This window comes from Porites lutea, chromosome 4 (genome assembly GCF_958299795.1).
Source record: "Porites lutea chromosome 4, jaPorLute2.1, whole genome shotgun sequence".
In the NCBI taxonomy this organism is placed as follows: domain Eukaryota; kingdom Metazoa; phylum Cnidaria; class Anthozoa; order Scleractinia; family Poritidae; genus Porites; species Porites lutea.
This window is the reverse complement of record NC_133204.1, coordinates 15,835,539-15,854,006: the sequence shown is the minus strand read 5'-3', so window position 1 is coordinate 15,854,006 and position 18,468 is coordinate 15,835,539. Positions and strand designations below refer to the sequence as shown.

Here is an 18,468-nt window from a genome sequence, read left to right as displayed (position 1 = left end):
CTATATTTTCATTATTTAATAATTATTTTAATAATAGTGATTTGAAATGGCATTGTTGGCACTTAACGGACCCTTCAAGCCCCAAAAGTGACCAGCACCAAAATTCTCCCAACAATATTACTGCCAAATCAAATGTACAAGTCGAGAGAATCAATGGAATGATCAGCACTGATAAAATGCCTTGATCTTTAAACTAATTCAAATTCTCTCAAGCAGTGTAATAAGGAACATAATGGAGAACAGTAAGGAGAATACACATGTTGATATCGGGCCTTAAGAGGTTAAAATTTGGCTTTAACCAGAGTTAAAGCTGAAAATATGACAGATGACTCTGATTGCAAGCAATGACTACTGTATATCCAACAAAAGGCTACCTTCTATTCCCAGTCGTACCGTATTTATTCGAATAAGCTCCCAACCTCGAATTAGCGCCCACCTCGAATAAGCGCCCATCCTAAAGGCAGAAAAAGTTAATAAGCGCCCACCCTCGAATAAGCGCCCACCCCCTACTCCTCCCAATCAAACTCAAATAAGCGCTCACCCCACCCCACCCACTTGAGTGAATAAATTCTAATAAGAGACTTCCCCGAGGACGGAGTCTTCTTCACAGTATTTTACAGAAACCTTGCTTTGTTACTTCTTCGCGTTTTGTTATTAGCATTTATTGTTTTGCTACAAAATAAGCATACTTCACTTGCTTTAAAATGGTGAAAATTTAATAAGCGCCCAGCCTCGAATAAGCGCCCACCTCGAATAAGCACCCACTCTCAAGGTCCAAAAATTTAATAAGCGCCCAGGGCGGTTAATCGAATAAATACGGTATCTTCTTGAGGCCTCTTCCTTTGAGGACTTCTTTAGCAACATCACGGTTTTCAAAGTACTTGAAGAACCGGTACAAAGAAGTGGAATACACAACTGAAAGAGAGTGAACAATGTTAAATTTATTGGCTGACATAATTGCTCATCAAACATGATACAAAAAAAGTAATGGGAACTCTCCAAGGGACAGATTACACTAACTGGGCTGGCTATACTGAGCTCGCGTGCTTTGCCGAGGTGACTTTTATCCTTTTTTGCCGCCAAAAAGCCCGCGCTTATGGCTACTAGTGGGCTATAACATATAGCCTAGTAGTAGCTCAACCAATCAGAATGCCGCATTGATAATAGACCACTAGTTAGATTTTACTAATACATGATATCAGTCAGTCTGGAACCGTAATGTTTACATAGATTGGATGTATTGCGCATGAGCATTGTATTATCCATACCCCTTGCAGAGGTTTGAATCACTGGGACCTGCTTGGCTAGCTTGTTTACTTAGAAAGTGTCTAACCTGGTTTAGTAGGATACCGGCAACATGCTACAGGGATATGTGCTTAATTAGTTGGCTTGGTTGGCATATGTAATCACAAAGCTGATTTTCGTCGTGTTTAATTAACGTGAAAGTTCTTGGCCTACATGTACATGTAGCACACCAGCATGCCACACTGGGCCAGCCCAGTGTGATTCAAACCCTGACTTCTGCGATACTGGTGCAGCGCTCTAACCAATTGAACTAGCAACTGGGAGCTGGTCACTAAATTGTTTCATAATACCACCGGCAATTCCTACAAGCAGTGAACAAATGACATATTCCAAATTAAGTACATTTGCACATAAAAAATCTGCATAAACCAAAGAACAAATGTGAGAAAAGCATTTGTGTAACTAAAGCATAACATACATGTTAAACCAGTGGTCCTTGTAAACACATCATAATTACCGGTAAGCTGACATTTTGATTTAGATCTTGTGATATTTTTCTGTTTACCACATTATTAAAACTAGTTGCTTCTTCTTCAGGTAGTAAAGTAGCCGAAATGTTTCACCAGTCCTCGGTGCTCAATGAAACCCCTGGGTAGAGTTACAGTAACAGTGACAGATACATGCAGCGAGAGGGGTCCAGGGTCTAGGGGCCATAACACAGTTTTTGTTTGGTTACTATTAAAAATTGTCGAAAAAAAAAAAAGTTGTTCAAAACAATGTGCAGGGAGTGGCACACGGCTCAACCTCGTCAAGAGTCCCACCAATTAATGACCAATCATAAAAGCTTATAGACAATGCTACGCTTCAGTTGTTATAAACATTCTGTTTTTCAAACGTTCCCTCGATGAAAGAAACTGTTACATTAATTTTTCTGGTTCTTAGAAGACGCTCTTCTAGTATCTACAGTTCATACTTGTCAGACCTAAATATTATTATTATTGTTATTGTCACAGTGTTCTCACCAGGCCGCTGCCTTGCGGGATTCCCACAAGAAAATCTGAGATGGCACATAAAAAGCCAAGAAGATGCACCCATTGGGGTGCAGAGGCATTCTACGAGTCAACCTGACTTAAGAACGTCTACAGTTAAGTAGTTTTTATGGTCAAACTAACACCCCAGCATTTTGCTTGGTTGAATGAATAAAAAACATAATATTAAAAGATTCAAAGTCTTTAATTTTATTTCCTTAACTTTCGTTGGTCCCATGTACCCTGCAAAGATCGGTGAATGCATCGTCATCGGATCGGATTGGTGCATGCGTCATCATTGGATCAAGTAGGTACTTCACGTAAGAGATCATTCTGAGTGCAGGCTCACTATGTCCCCTTAAGGGGGCCCTGTGACTCCGCAAGGCAAAATTCTGGCGAGAACACTGTTGTTGTTATTGCTGTTATTGTTATTATTATTATTATTTATCTATTTATTAAAACAATGGTTTGTTAAGGTGGCTCCGTAATTAACACAAGAGCATTTAGCTGTTACAAATTTTCCGTCATAACTTTTGGTTTTAAACGCGATGGCTGCGAAACTTTGCAAAGAACAACAGATATCATTCGGCAATAATACGAAATATTCCGATTTCATTGATGGTAAATATTTCTTGAGAAATTAGCGCTTAAAAGAACCCTACTGTTCAAAGAAAATCGCGTGTAGTAAAAAAATTTGCTGATATTTTTTACTGAAATTTCTGGTATCGGCTTTAATTGATATAATAAATATGCCAGAGGAATTTCAGAAAAATCGTTGGAGCAGAAGTCCGTAACTAAAAGTCGCTCAAAATTCAGCTGTGAAATTGTTTTGGAATTTCAAAAATAAATTACTATCAGGTAGAAGGAGCCACCAGTTTGAATTTTCGGGACGAGTAAATTCAACGTTTGCTATTTCTTAAAACAAAAGCCGATTGCCTATCGTGCTATTCTTTAAAAGGTACTTTTCAGTTTTAGAACCACTATAAATTGCTCCAAACCTTACTCTGAAGTAGACTGACTTGTTCTTCGACAGTTTTAAAATATCCCTTGGCAGTTTTGGCTCAAACTCCTGCTGCATACATTTTGATGCTGTACGTTGTTTCCAATTCAGGAAAAAGGTATTGGGATTGTAAGCTACCTTGTATCGAAGCTCAGAAATGCACGAAATGGTTCACAAAGGGTGAAATATTTACATCCTGTTTCAATTTTGATCTAAATCGGAGAGCTAGTAAGAAAAAAATATGTTTAAAAATGTCCATTTGTTAGCCTTTTCAAAAAACGTTCCCCCTCCCCTCCCTGATGCCCATTGCAGGTTTTTGTTAGAAGTCAAACAAATGCCACAATGAGTAGTTTCATCTGAAGTACTAACTACACACAAAGTATGAGGGAAGGTTTTGTTTGACCATTTCCAATTTTGCTCATTCCTTAGCGACATTCGTTCTTAAAAATTCACTTGATTATGCCAAGAGAAATTCAATTAAAATAAATGTGATTATGCTTAAAACTAAAGAAAAAACAAAAACTCGCTTTAATATTTGCTAGGTTGGTGAGCAAACTGAGATAACTGAAGTGAATAAAATAATGATTAATAATTGAATTAATGGCATTGTATTCATTTTAGCACCAGAAGAGGAGGAAAAGATTTCATTGGTGTCAAATGCGACAGATGAGATAGTTGATTGACTCATTTTCATCTTTTCTTATCGGCTTGTGAAAACTGAATTAGATGAGATAATCAGTCAAGGGATTAAGAAACCATCATGCAGTGATCTTTTAGCAGATGCAAATAATTCAGTGGTGGAACTAGAGAAGCCATCATTTAAACAGGGGCACCCAACGGCAATTTTCAGAAAATATCTGTTCAAAAGACGATTTAAGATCTAGAATTTTCGGAACATTTGTTGTAAAATTTCTTGCTTGCCTGCCTCTCCTAGGACTTTCGAACATCTACAAAATGGTATAATTACCCATTTTTAACGGGTTTTTACCCTTAAAAAGGCCACCTAGAATTTTCGGAAGCCTTTTCCTGGCTGAAATTTTTGAAAAGGTAAGTTTTGATCCCTATAATTTTCGGTTCACTAGACTTTCAGCTAGGAAATCCGAACAGATGAGAAGTTTTTAGGGGATAAAAATATGCCTATATCTACTGTATAAAATACTAAAATACGTTTAACAATGCTATGTTAAGTGGTTTTGAACTATATCCTCGTTGGTTGCCCCTGATTTAAAGTAGCGCAGGGACCAGACGGGAGATACTTCGTTTCCGTAAAAACGTCCCCACCTCTTAAATTCCCGTCAAGGTCTGCATCCCCCGTTTCCTTGAACACAGGAAACAACCGGAATCAGGGATAGAAGAAATTGCATTCTTCTACTATGATCCTCAAGGGAGGACGAAGTTCTACCATGTTGATGACTTGCAAAGTAAACCCTCTTTTCAACACTGACGTTGAGCGATGTACCGTCGGAACGTCTCTAAAATGACTCATAACTTGTACATAGGACTATAATTGTCATCTTTAAAAAGTTCAACATTTGTTATTCTTGGGTATTGTTCAGTTTGACAGGCAATGTTTGTGATTGAATTTTATCGTTCCATTGTCATTCCTGGTGTCCCTACAGTAAGTTGGCAAAAGTCTGTCTGTTTTTTAGTTTGTACAATTTGATTCCAAATTAAAAGGACTTCCTTCGACTGTTAAAACTATTTATAGTGGTCTCCTTATCTCATGTAAAGTTATTCAATTTGCATATTTTCATAAAGCGATGTATCGTCTCTAATCCCTGACAAGACGTTAACAAAAACTTTCATGTGACTCAGTTTTATGGACTGATCCATCATTCCGGTACTTTGCATTGTTCAAAGCTGAAGCCATGTTGTATTATTATGACTGTATGTATATGTGGAATCTTAAAAAGTGAAATTTCCAAATACGTTACAAGAAGGTTCCCCTACACATGTTCAATTTGGTAACTAGTCCAACCAACCAAAACAACCAAAAATGGGAAAACAAATAAGAAGGATTTTACTGCTTTATTTTCAAGCCGACTTTACATGTACACATTTTATTGTTAAAGTTAACTGTTTTGATGTTTAGCTTTAATGCTCTTCAGTTTTATAGAAAGCCAGTTCTACTTTCGGCTTGGATGGTGGATGCAGCCTAGGGCAGCCTCTTGCAGACAAGACCACAGGGAGAGCTGCGATATAAGCAGGGAAGATCATTCCAATAACCACTAGATCCAGAGACATGTCCAGTCCACATGTTGCTACATGGTTCGGATCCTTTTCCGTTCGGTTCACCGGGGTACCAGTTGGTGTATTTTGGAAACGCCTCGTCAGCCCATACAAACTTGCTCAGATTTGCGTCCCACTTCAGTCCGATCCAAACCTGTTTCGTCGACGGGGTGTGTTTATAAACCAAGTTCAGAACAAACTCGTTTTCTTCATCGCTGTTGATCTTCACAAGATCTCCGCCTTTGCTTTTGCAGTACGTTCGAGCAGCTTGCCAACTTTTGACTGCGCTACTCACAAAGTAACAGTAGCTTTTGAAATGCGTCCAACCAGTGGGGCAGGGCCCTGTATAATTGGTGATAAAAAAAATGGAATTGGTTATAGCCTGTTACTGTACTACAAAGTACAAAAATTGTGATCTGAAAATATAAAAATAAAGATACCGGAAAATGAAGAAAATGAGTCAGTTCCTTACCAGTTATTCGAAAAGCGGTATCAGTGGCTCTCTTGTGTTCATTATCTGACCGAGCTGAAAAAGAAAAAGAAATTAAACCCACAATTAAAAAAAACCTCGTAAGAAAAAATGTTCTTCTAATGTGTCGATAAATTACCCTTTTCAGTGCATGAGTTACGAATGTCTTCCAACCTGTTATTTCAAGGAAGGCTGACTACAACCATCCCAGTGAGCGCGTGATTTTGTTGTGTGTCATCCGCGTTGCGAGTATCGTTTTTTTGAATTTCGTAAAATCAAAAGCGTAGACAGATAAACCATTGTATATTGTCCAGACCTATACGTACTTTTGTCATTTGAATCACTCAGATTGTTTGCACTTATCCGAGCTTCTGAGGCATAAGATTCTGCCTTTACTAGGGAGACGTAAAGCGACCCGGCCTGCATGCTTCAATTGTCGCAATTTTTGTGGTTATACCGTTGAGTTTGAAAGCCAGATTTAATGAATTTTTTACTCTGATCTTGACCTGAAGTACTCAATTTTACTCTTTGAAAACTTTTTCATTTCTTTCTTGCTTGGAGTGAGCTTTGCGCGTTTCAAAATATAATCAAGAAAGCAAAAGAGACCAGCCTATACAATCCGAGCTCCGGGTAAAATTTTAGAGAAGCGGCATCGAGATTTGAAGACCGAATTGATTTTTACGACTGACTTACGCATACCTGCGGTGACACATAAGAGCGCAACGAAAAGCGGTACAATAATAACCAGTTTCATCTTCGTTCAAAGTCTCAGGGCTGGATATCTCTGATACGGTGGTGTTAACGGGTCCTTCTTTCTTACAGTCCTCAAATGAATGACTCATAGAAACTCTTGGTGACGCTGCTATAATTGTTAACATCCCTTTAAACAAGCTAAAACAAGATCAAGTTAGGAAGTAAAACATGACGCAGAATCGTTGAAAATCATAGGCGGATTGCTATAATTTTAGTTTTAAAGATCTCACAGTCTTGCTTTCAACGATAGCGGAATAATTTCCCTAACATTTCTCAAACTAAAAATTGCAGATTGCGATATCTTTTTTGTACATTTTTATATCACATATGCACTTTATAAGACTGCCTTGAAAAACTTGACATAAATTCATTTTGCATAATGATGTTTCACTAAAGAATCTTGTTTATTTAGGGAGATAGGAGGTTGAAAGGTCCAACAACTTCCGTCTAAAGCCTTATTTACAATAGGAAGTTCTTTCCCTGACAAATTTTCTTTGATTAAAGTACAGATAACAATTTTTTTAAAATTAAGGCAAATACACTTAAGGATAACACTATCTATATTAACATAGGAAATGTCAACACATCAGTGTAAATAATGGTTCGACTGAAAATACCCTATCTCTCGAATAAGGGGTCCCTTTACCAGCACTTTCTTAAAAAGCACCAGAAGCACTTGTATACTTCTTGTAGTACTCACAAAGAAGGTGTCTTCCCACATTTATTATTTCTTTAACTTAAACTGCACCAGCAATAATAGAGGAGAATAGTCTTTTGTGTATCACTTCGTCTGTTACTCATTTATTGATTTGTTTATTAAAATATTTTAACATGAAAATTTATGGTTAGCCAAGAAATCATTTAGCGCCCTCATCGATTAGCTGTTGGCAAGAGAGGATAAAGCTCTTTATCCTCTCTTGTTGTTGGTATAAGCGTCAGCTTTTGGGCAAAAAACATTCAAGGAAACACGTAAGTACAGAATAGCGTACAACTATAATCGCCATATATGTTCACAGGTAGATTAAGCGTTAGCAAGGCCTTCCGGTACGAAAAAAGTAAAAGGAACACGGAATAAGCCGAGGGGGACTAAGGAGTTTAAAGGAGCAGGAAGACCTGTGAACAAAATGTTGATGAGTTGATGCGGCCTGACTATCTGGCACAATCTAGTATATTTTGGGCAGATCAATTGGCAAGAGCCATAATGGGTGATGATGTTTGCTAATTAACAAGTTTGAAAATGCTTCTGTATGGAAATAAAGGCCAACCTCTATTGAAACAAAATAAGTAAATATCGTCCCCTACATCGTCCCAGGGGAGACCCTAAAGGGAAGTTTGAGGGTGGAGGTGTTCCACCCACCCAGAGGCCTTCAAACCCTGATCCTGTCCAAGTCAGACCAAGAATCATTTCGTTCCGTATAAAGAAATACAGTAATTTTTTAAATGACATCATGGATTAGTTTTTTGGGAGAAAAAGAAACTTAGCTTGGTATTACAAATGAAGACCTCAGTATAGCCATTCTTCACACTCTTTTAAAGGCTTCCCCGGTCAGGGGCGGATTTAGGGGGAGGGTGTAGGGGGTGCGCACCACCCCCCCCCCCCCCTCCGAGATGACCTGCGATTTTCTAATACAACTAGTATTCTGTTTATTTTGTATAGATGACAGCACTTTTTGTCCGCTGATATGTCGGCCATTGCTTCAGCGTCACTCGATGTCTTCTGGATCTGCACCCAGTATGGCAGTAGGAGGGTGTTGTCCGGCACCCGCTGCTGCCAAAGCGGCCGGTTCATCTACAGCCTTACCAGCCCTGGAGTACCAGTCTTAGTCTTCACGCACTGGAAATCAACATGGCGGCTCTTGCTTTCTTCTTTTTCCCATGACATGCGCACAAAAGGCCGTTGAACGTAGTTGTATATTACTGGATAAAGGTGGAAAAGAATAGTACACTGTGTCTTAAGGCAGCGGTTTAAGAGCGCAACTATCACAAGGATATAACCATTAATGGTGTTGAAGTAACGTAAAGCGCAGATATCCCATAGTCTCTCATCTTAATTACAGATAGTGCTAGAAGCAGGCGATCCACGCGACCGAATTAACACTTCTTGCAATTCAGCAGGCAATTTCCCTGCGCTCGCATGTCCAGTTCTTCGGGGCGGAAAAACGTTCTGCGCAAGCTTCCGCGCATCCCTTATCGCAAGCTCAAGGCGGGCTTTTCTGTGTGTTGACTGTGTTTGTTTGTTGCTGGAGTTCTGAGTGAAACGCACGAGGTGCAAACGTTTCACTCCATGTAAAGCATTTTTATTTGACATTTTTGCTTTTTTTTCGTCGCTTGAAAATTACTTTGGATTCAGAACAACCAATGTTAAAGGAAAAACGGATCATTCCGTCAGTCTGAGGTGGAATAAAAGGTTTTGAACATTTCTTACGAGGCGAGTATTTTTCTGATTGTGCATCCGATTAATTTATGAGTTGATTTCATTTTCGCCGGGTTGAATTATAAAACCCGCATGTATTCTGTTATTAGTAGTTACGGTTACTTTTTTTACATGCCCAGATTTATTACCTTTGCAGAACCAGCTTTTTCTTTGGCTTCAGTCAAAGAACTATATTGCTGTTATAACGCATAACTTGTGCGCTTATTAAACTTTCTAGGAAATAAAAGGCCAGCAAGCTTACTCAAGATCATTTTTCTGTTGCTCAAGTAATAATAGTCAGAGTTTTTTTCCTTTTTCATTACATAGTTTTGTTTTCCAGTGCCTATGAAAGTTTCTGTCCTTTATAACAATAACTTTCTGTACGCAAATTGTTCTTTTCACTCTTTGTGAAGTAGAGAACGACAACTGCCGGCAGTGAATTTAAAACAATTGACTCTTTTCCCGCAAACAATTGCTGCAGCTTGATTTGACTGAGGCGAGCAAAACAAACCCTAATGTGCAATTTTCTGTATTTTCTAATTATCGGCAGAGGTTAATTTGCTTAAACGAAGACCCTCGCATGGACCAGTTAAGCTTATTGAAAATAGCTAAATGGTGAATCATAGCTTGGCTGCCAAGTTGCAAGAAACTTAAGCAACGACAAGGTTATAACCACAGCTTGCAACTTTTGAAGACAAATTGCCTGTTCTTTCCAGGTTATGAGTGGAAACATTTTATTTTTAGGCAATAAAATATTTGAAATCCCGCCATTTTTTCAAACCCGGCCAGGGGATCTGGGCAAAAAAGTTCACGCCTGCTCATTACGTTTTTCCGCCTTGAAGTCCAGTTCACGCTGCTATGTCTCAGGAAAATAAGAAAGGACTTTTAAATTTCGTGATGTGATCAGATGTAATGCATAGTGGTGTGATGTGAAGTAACGTGAATTGACATGACGTGACGTGATATGATGAGATGCGATGTGAAGTAAAGTGACGTGATGTCATGTAATGTGATGCATTGTAGGATTACACAGCGCCGAATTTCATACTTGTGCAAGTTGTTCAAATGAGAAATATAAAAAGAAAAAATCAACTTGAGCACAAAAGCGGACCTACGAGAGTCACATACAGCGGTACACCGTAATTACCCCATCACTCATACTAATGGCTGCTGAAGATAACCTCCCACGCAGAAGTTCTCTTGGGTCTCTACGTTTTTTAACGCTCGTTTCAGCAGACGTTCGTGGGGCAGGAACGCGTTACGAACCTTTAAGAATGTCTGCGTGGGAGGCTACGCTGAAGATTGCCTGCTTTATTTTATTTTCGTTTACTTTCTCGAAGGTAAGGTTGTAGTTGATAAAAGAAAGCAATGAAATGCGATAAGAGCTTGACTAATCCTACCTTCAGGCCTTCCACCATTAGGCCGCTGTTTTATCTTCTCCTTGTAAGTTGGGTAACCTGTCAATCAACGTATAGTATGCAGTAATCAGAGGTTTTGTTATGGCTTTTTGCAGCTAAAGAAAATTAATTTGGGAGTAAGAGGGCATTTTAAATTATGGGGGGATTTTGACCACGTGTAAACTTCTACTCAGCCACGAGGGGACCATACGAACAATGTTTCCCATCCTATATTTTCATTATTTAATAATTATTTCAATAATAGTGATTTGAAATGGCATTGTTGGCACTTAACGGACCCTTCAAGCCCCAAAAGTGACCAGCACCAAAATTCTCCCAACAATATTACTGCCAAATCAAATGTACAAGTCGAGAGAATCAATGGAATGATCAGCACTGATAAAATGCCTTGATCTTTAAACTAATTCAAATTCTCTCAAGCAGTGTAATAAGGAACATAATGGAGAACAGTAAGGAGAATATACATGTTGATATCGGGCCTTAAGAGGTTAAAATTTGGCTTTAACCAGAGTTAAAGCTGAAAATATGACAGATGACTCTGATTGCAAGCAATGACTACTGTATATCCAACAAAAGGCTACCTTCTATTCCCAGTCGTACCGTATTTATTCGAATAAGCTCCCAACCTCGAATTAGCGCCCACCTCGAATAAGCGCCCATCCTAAAGGCAGAAAAAGTTAATAAGCGCCCACCCTCGAATAAGCGCCCACCCCCTACTCCTCCCAATCAAACTCAAATAAGCGCTCACCCCACCCCACCCACTTGAGTGAATAAATTCTAATAAGAGACTTCCCCGAGGACGGAGTCTTCTTCACAGTATTTTACAGAAACCTTGCTTTGTTACTTCTTCGCGTTTTGTTATTAGCATTTATTGTTTTGTTACAAAATAAGCATACTCCACTTGCTGAAAATGGTGAAAATTTAATAAGCGCCCAGCCTCGAATAAGCGCCCACCTCGAATAAGCGCCCACTCTCAAGGTCCAAAAATTTAATAAGCGCCCAGGGCGGTTAATCGAATAAATACGGTATCTTCTTGAGGCCTCTTCCTTTGAGGACTTCTTTAGCAACATCACGGTTTTCAAAGTACTTGAAGAACCGGTACAAAGAAGTGGAATACACAACTGAAAGAGAGTGAACAATGTTAAATTTATTGGCTGACATAATTGCTCATCAAACATGATACAAAAAAAGTAATGGGAACTCTCCAAGGGACAGATTACACTAACTGGGCTGGCTATGCTGAGCTCGCTTGCTTTGCCGAGGTGACTTTTATCCTTTTTTGCCGCCAAAAAGCCCGCGCTTATCGCTACTAGTGGACTATAACATATAGCCTAGTAGTAGCTCAACCAATCAGAATGCCGCATTGATAATAGACCACTAGTTGGATTTTACTAATACATGATATCAGTCAGTCTGGAACCGTAATGTTTACATACATTGGATGTATTGCGCACGAGCAGTGTATTACCCATACCCCTTGCAGAGGTTTGAATCACTGGGCCCTGCTTGGCTGGCTTGTTTACTTAGAAAGTGTCTAACCTGGTTTAGTAGGATACCGGCAACATGCTACAGGGATATGTGCTTAATTAGTTGGCTTGGTTGGCATATGTAATCACAAAGCTGATTTTCGTCGTATTTAATTAACGTGAAAGTTCTTGGCCTACATGTACATGTAGCACACCAGCATGCCACACTGGGCCAGCCCAGTGTGATTCAAACCCTGACTTCTGCGATACTGGTGCAGCGCTCTAACCAACTGAACTAGCAACTGGGAGCTGGTCACTAAATTGTTTCATAATACCACCGGCAATTCCTACAAGCAGTGAACAAATGACATATTCCAAATTAAGTACATTTGCACATAAAAAATCTGTATAAACCAAAGAACAAATGTGAGAAAAGCATTTGTGTAACTAAAGCATAACATACATGTTAAACCAGTGGTCCTTGTAAACACATCATAATTACCGGTAAGCTGACATTTTGATTTAGATCTTGTGATATTTTTCTGTTTACCACATTATTAAAACTAGTTGCTTCTTCTTCAGGTAGTAAAGTAGCCGAAATGTTTCACCAGTCCTCGGTGCTCAATGAAACCCCTGGGTAGAGTTACAGTAACAGTGACAGATACATGCAGCGAGAGGGGTCCAGGGTCTAGGGGCCATAACACAGTTTTTGTTTGGTTACTATTAAAAATTGTCGAAAAAAAAAAAAGTTGTTCAAAACAATGTGCAGGGAGTGGCACACGGCTCAACCTCGTCAAGAGTCCCACCAATTAATGACCAATCATAAAAGCTTATAGACAATGCTACGCTTCAGTTGTTATAAACATTCTGTTTTTCAAACGTTCCCTCGATGAAAGAAACTGTTACATTAATTTTTCTGGTTCTTGGAAGATGCTCTTCTAGTATCTACAGTTCATACTTGTCAGACCTAAATATTATTATTATTGTTAGTGTCACAGTGTTCTCACCAGGCCCCTGCTTTGCGGGATTTGCACAAGAAAATCTGGGATGGCACATAAAAAGCCAAGAAGATGCACCCACTGGAGTGCAGAGGCATTCTACGAGTCAAACGGACTTAAGAACGTCTACAGTTAAGTAGTTTTTATGGTCAACATAACAACCCAGCATTTTGCTTGGTTGAATGAATAAAAAACATAATATTAAAAGATTCAAAGTCTTTAATTTTATTTCGTTAACTTTCGTTGGTCCCATGTACCTTGCAAAGATTGGTGAATGCATCGTCATCGGATCGGATTGGTGCATGCATCATCATTGGATCAAGTAGGTACAAGTAGAACACTGTTGTTGTTATTGCTGTTGTTGTTGTTGTTATTATTATTATTTATCTATTTATCAAAACAATGGCTTGTTAAAAAATAGCTTCATCTAGGCATTTCAGGTGCGTTATACAGTTTGTAAAGGGTAATTCACCTTTGCGGAAGAAACCATTACATGAGGGAGGATGAACTGCTCTACAAAATACTGAAACTGATCTTTCGCGCCATCATTTGACAGTTCATGAAGAAGATCCCCTAAACAGAGCGGAACAAGAACATTTACTGATGATTAGTTCTTTTTCACTTCAGTGGACACCTCTTTGGATTTTCCAGAACATTTCTGGAAAATTCAAAGTGTGCTTCTCTCAGCTGTTACTGAGATACAGTGTATTTATCAGAGGTACTTCAAAACTTCAAGTTTGAAATGTTATAGCCAAATTCGTTGTATCGCGCTGTGAGTTTAGCAAACTTTGGAGGAATTTAGGGGTTTTCTGTTCCATCAATCATCTTGGCGGACCTCTTAGGAAACACTTGCTGTAAAACTTCGAAGTCGACTTTCCTGCCAAGTTATATCGCGGGTATAGTATTTTGCATAAATTAACCGCCAACCACACGATGCCTGTTTTTGTAAACCAAAAATCGTTAATCTGCCAGATAACTGACTGTAAAACGTAAAGGAATGCAATCTATAGGAACCATCCAACGTTCTTGCTTAACATCGCCCCAATGACATCATTTAAAAGAAAAATAGCGGCGAACAAAAATTTCGAAAATTTACTATTTTGTCTCAGGTATACATGTTTTATTTGATTGGCATGCAAAAATGTATCAAGTACCCGCTGATTTTTAAGCGCGAAATGGTTCACAAAGGGTGAAATATTTACATCCTGTTTCAATTTTGATCTAAATCGGAAAGCTAGTAAGAAAAAAATATGTTTAAAAATGTCCATTTGTTAGCCTTTTCAAAAAAAGTTCCCCCTCCCCTCCCTGATGCCCATTGCAGGTTTTTGTTAGAAGTCAAACAAATGCCACAATGAGTAGTTTCATCTGAAGTACTAACTACACACAAAGTATGAGGGAAGGTTTTGTTTGACCATTTCCAATTTTGCTCATTCCTTAGCGACATTCGTTCTTAAAAATTCACTTGATTATGCCAAGAGAAATTCAATTAAAATAAATGTGATTATGCTTAAAACTAAAGAAAATCAAAAACTCGCTTTAATATTTGCTAGGTTGGTGAGCAAACTGAGATAACTGAAGTGAATAAAATAATGATTAATAATTGAATTAATGGCATTGTATTCATTTTAGCACCAGAAGAGGAGGAAAAGATTTCATTGGTGTCAAATGCGACAGATGAGATAGTTGATTGACTTATTTCATCTTTTCTTATCTACTTGTGAAACCTGAAATAGATGAGATAATCAGTCTAGGGATTAAGAAACCATCATGCAGTGATCTTTTAGTAGATGAAAATAATTTAATGGTGGAACTAGAGAAGCCATCCACGTTATTTAAAGTAGCGCAGGGACCAGACGGGAGGTACTTGGACTACTTCGTTTCCGTAAAAACCTCCCCACCTCTTAAATTCCCGTCAAGGTCTGCATCCCCCGTTTCCTTGAACACAGGAAACAACCGGAATCAGGAATAGAAGAAAGTGCATTCTTCTACTATGATCCTCAAGGGAGGACGAAGTTCTACCATGTTGATGACTTGCAAAGTAAACCCTCATTTTAACACTGACGTTGAGCGATGTATCGTCGGAACGTCTCTAAAATGACTCATAACTTGTACATAGGACTATAATTGTCATCGTTAAAAAGTTCAACATCTGTTATTCTTGGGCATTGTTCAGTTTCAAAGGCAATGTTTGTGATTGAATTTTATCGTCATGTAAAGTTATTCAATTTGCATATTTTCATAAAGCGATGTATCGTCTCTAATCGCTGACAAGACGTTAACAAAAACTTTCATGTGACTCAGTTTTATGGACTGATCCATCATTCCGGTACTTTGCATTGTTCAAAGCTGAAGCCATGTTGTATTATTATGACTGTATGTATATGTGGAATCTTAAAAAGTGAAATTTCCAAATACGTTACAAGAAGGTTCCCCTACACATGTTCAGTTTGGTAACTAGTCCAACCAACCAAAACAACCAAAAATGGGAAAACAAGTAAGATGGATTTTACTGTTTTATTTGTCAAGCCGACAATACATTGTTAAAATATTGTTTTGATGTTAAGCTTTAATGCTCTTTAGTTTTATAGAAAGCAAGGTTACTTAATCGTTCTACTTTCGGCTTGGACGGTGGATGCAGCCTAGGGTAGCCTCTTGCAGACAAGACCACAGGGGTACGCACGATTCAAGCAGGCGAGGTCATTCCAATAACCATTCGCTCCATGGTCCTTTCCAGTCCACATGTTGCTGCATGGTTCTGATGCTTTTCCGTTCGGTTCACCACGGTTCCAGTTGGTGTATTTTGGAAGCGCGTTGTCAGCCCAGATAAACTTGCTTATCAGCGCGTCCCACTTCAGTCCGATCCAAACCTGTTTCATCGACGGGGCGTGTTTATAAACCAAGTTCAGAACAAACTCGTTTTCTTCATCGCTGTTGATCTTCACAAGATCTCCGCCTTTGCTTTTGCAGTACGTTCGAGCAGCTTGCCAACTTTTGACTGCGCTACTCACAAAGTAACAGTAGCTTTTGAAATGCGTCCAACCACTGGGACAGGGACCTATATAATTGGTGATGAAAAAATGGAATTGGTTATAGCCTGTTACTGTACTACAAAGTACAAAATTGTGATCTGAAAATACAAAAATAAAATACCGGAAAATGAAGAAAATTGGTCAGTTCCTTACCAGTTATTCGAAAAGCGATATCAGTGGCACTTCTCTTGTGTTTATTATCTGACCGAGCTGAAAAAGAAATTAGACCCACAATTTAAAAAAAACTCGTGAGAAAAAATTTTCTTCTAATGTGTCGATAAATTACCCTTTTCAGTGCAAGAGTTACAAATGTACTTCCAACCCGTTATTTCAAGGAAGGCTGACTACACCCATCCCAGTGAGCGCGTGATTTTGTTGTGTGTCATCCGCGTTGCAAGTATCTTTTGTTAAATTTCGTAAAATCAAAAGCGTAGACATATAAACCAGTGTACGTATTGTCCCGACCTATACGTACTGTTGTCATTTGAATCACTCAGATTGTTTGCACGTAGTCGGGCTTCTGAGGCATAAGATTCTGCCTTTACTAAGGAGACGTAAAGCGACCCGGCCTACACCTTTCAATTGTGGCAATTTTTTTGGTTATATCGTTGAGTTTGAAAGCCAGATTTAATGAATTTTCTACCCTGATCTTGACTTGAAGTACTCAGTTTTACTCTTTGAAAACTTGGTCATTTCTCTTTTGCTTGGAGTGAGCTTTGCGTGTTTCAAAATATAACCAAGAAAGCAAGAGAGACCAGTCTAAACAATCCAGGCTCCGGGTAAAATTTTAGAGAAGCGGCATCGAGATTTGAACACCGAATTGATTTTTACGACTGACTTACACATACCTGCAGTGACACATAAGAGCGCAACGAAAAGCGGTACAATAATAACCAGTTTCATCTCAGTTCAAAGTCTCAGGGCTGGATTTCTCTGATGTGTGATGTTAGCGGGTCCTTCTTTCTTACAGTCCTCAAATGGATGACTCATAGAAAATCTTGGTGAAGCTGCTATAATTGTTAACATCCCTCTAAACAAGATAAAACAAGATCAAGCTAGGGAAGTAAACATGACGCAGTATCGTTGAAAATCATAGGCGGATTGCTATAATTTTAGTTTTAAAGATCTCACAGTCTTGCTTTCAACGATAGCGGAATAATTTCGCTAACGTTTTTCAAACTAAAAATTGCAGGTAGCCCATAGCTCTTTTGCCAAAACCTTTCGGTGCGATGTCTTTTTTGTACATTTTTATATCACATGTGCACTCTATAAGACTGCCCTGAATAACTTGACATAAATTCATTTTGCATAATGATGTTTCACTAAAGAATCTTGTTTATTTAGGGAGATAGGAGGTTGAAAGGTCCAACAACTTCCGTCTTAAGCCTTATTTACAATAGGAAGTTCTTTCCCTGACAAATTTTCTTTGATTAGAGTATAGATAGCATAGCAATTGCAGCACTTGTATACTTCTTGTAGTACTCACAAAGAAGGTGTCTTCCCACATTTATTATTTCTTTAACTTAAACTGCACCAGCAATAATAAAGTAGAATAGTCTTTTGTGTATCACTTCGTGTGGTATTCATTTATTGATTTGTTTATTAAAATATTAATAACATGAAAATTTATGGTTAGCCAAGAAATCATTTAGCGCCCTCATCGATCGATTAGCTGTTGGCAAGAGAGGATAAAGCTCTTTATCCTCTCTTGTTGTTGGTATAAGTGTCAGCTTTGGGGCAAAAATCATTCAAGGAAACACGGAAGTACAGAATAGCGTACCACTGTAATCACCATATATGTTCACAGGTAGATTAAGCGTTAGCAAGGCCTTCCGGTACGAGAAAAGGTAAAAGGAACACGGAGTAAGCCGACGGGGACTAAGGAGTTTAAAGGGGCAGGAAGACCTGTGAACAAAATGTTGATGAAGTTGATGCGGCCTGACTATCTCGCACAATCTAGTATATTTGGGCAGATCAATCGGCAAGAGCCATAATGGGTGATGTTTGCTAATTAACAAGTTTGAAAATGCTCCTGTATGGAAAAAAAGGCCAACCTCTATTGAAGCAAAATAAGTAAATATCGTCCCATACATCGTCCCAGGGGGGACCCTAAAGGGAAGTTTGAGGGTGGAGGTGTTCCACCCACCCAGAGGCCTTCAAACCCTGATCCTGTCCAAGTCAGACCCCGAATCATTTCGTTCCGTATATAGAACAACAGTAATTTTTTAAATGCCATCATGGAATTGGTTTTCTTTTGGAAAAAGAAACTTAGCTTGGTATTACAAATGAAGACCTCAGTATAGCCATTCTTCACACTCTTTTAAAGGCTTCCCCGGTCAGGGGCGGATTTAGGGGGAGGGTGTAGGTGGTGCGCACCCCCCCCCCCCCCCCCGAGATGACCTTCGATTTTCTAATACAAC

The 18,468-nt window shown here is 38.9% G+C and overlaps 3 protein-coding genes and 1 long non-coding RNA gene across 5 annotated transcripts in view; all 4 read right to left on the bottom strand.

Annotated features, from left to right (window-relative positions):
- The window catches only part of LOC140932671 (BTB/POZ domain-containing protein 10-like), a 34,128-nt gene that overhangs the window by 2,435 nt on the left and 13,225 nt on the right, over positions 1-18,468 (bottom strand). The window lies entirely within an intron of this gene.
- Positions 5,429-6,866, bottom strand: LOC140932826 (perlucin-like protein). The gene is made up of 3 exons (XM_073382333.1): positions 6,671-6,866; positions 5,975-6,028; positions 5,429-5,844 (listed from the first exon to the last, which is right to left on the bottom strand). Exons 1-3 carry the CDS (start codon positions 6,723-6,725, stop codon positions 5,429-5,431), a joined length of 525 nt encoding a protein of 174 aa, XP_073238434.1. The 5' UTR covers positions 6,726-6,866.
- On the bottom strand, positions 8,508-11,161 carry LOC140932672 (uncharacterized). The gene is made up of 3 exons (XR_012164981.1): positions 11,137-11,161; positions 10,538-10,594; positions 8,508-8,641 (listed from the first exon to the last, which is right to left on the bottom strand). It is a non-coding gene; the product is annotated as an uncharacterized lncRNA (long non-coding RNA).
- LOC140934944 (perlucin-like protein) lies at positions 15,520-17,037 on the bottom strand. The gene is made up of 3 exons (XM_073384501.1): positions 16,897-17,037; positions 16,202-16,258; positions 15,520-16,074 (listed from the first exon to the last, which is right to left on the bottom strand). Exons 1-3 carry the CDS (start codon positions 16,949-16,951, stop codon positions 15,659-15,661), a joined length of 528 nt encoding a protein of 175 aa, XP_073240602.1. The 5' UTR covers positions 16,952-17,037; the 3' UTR covers positions 15,520-15,658.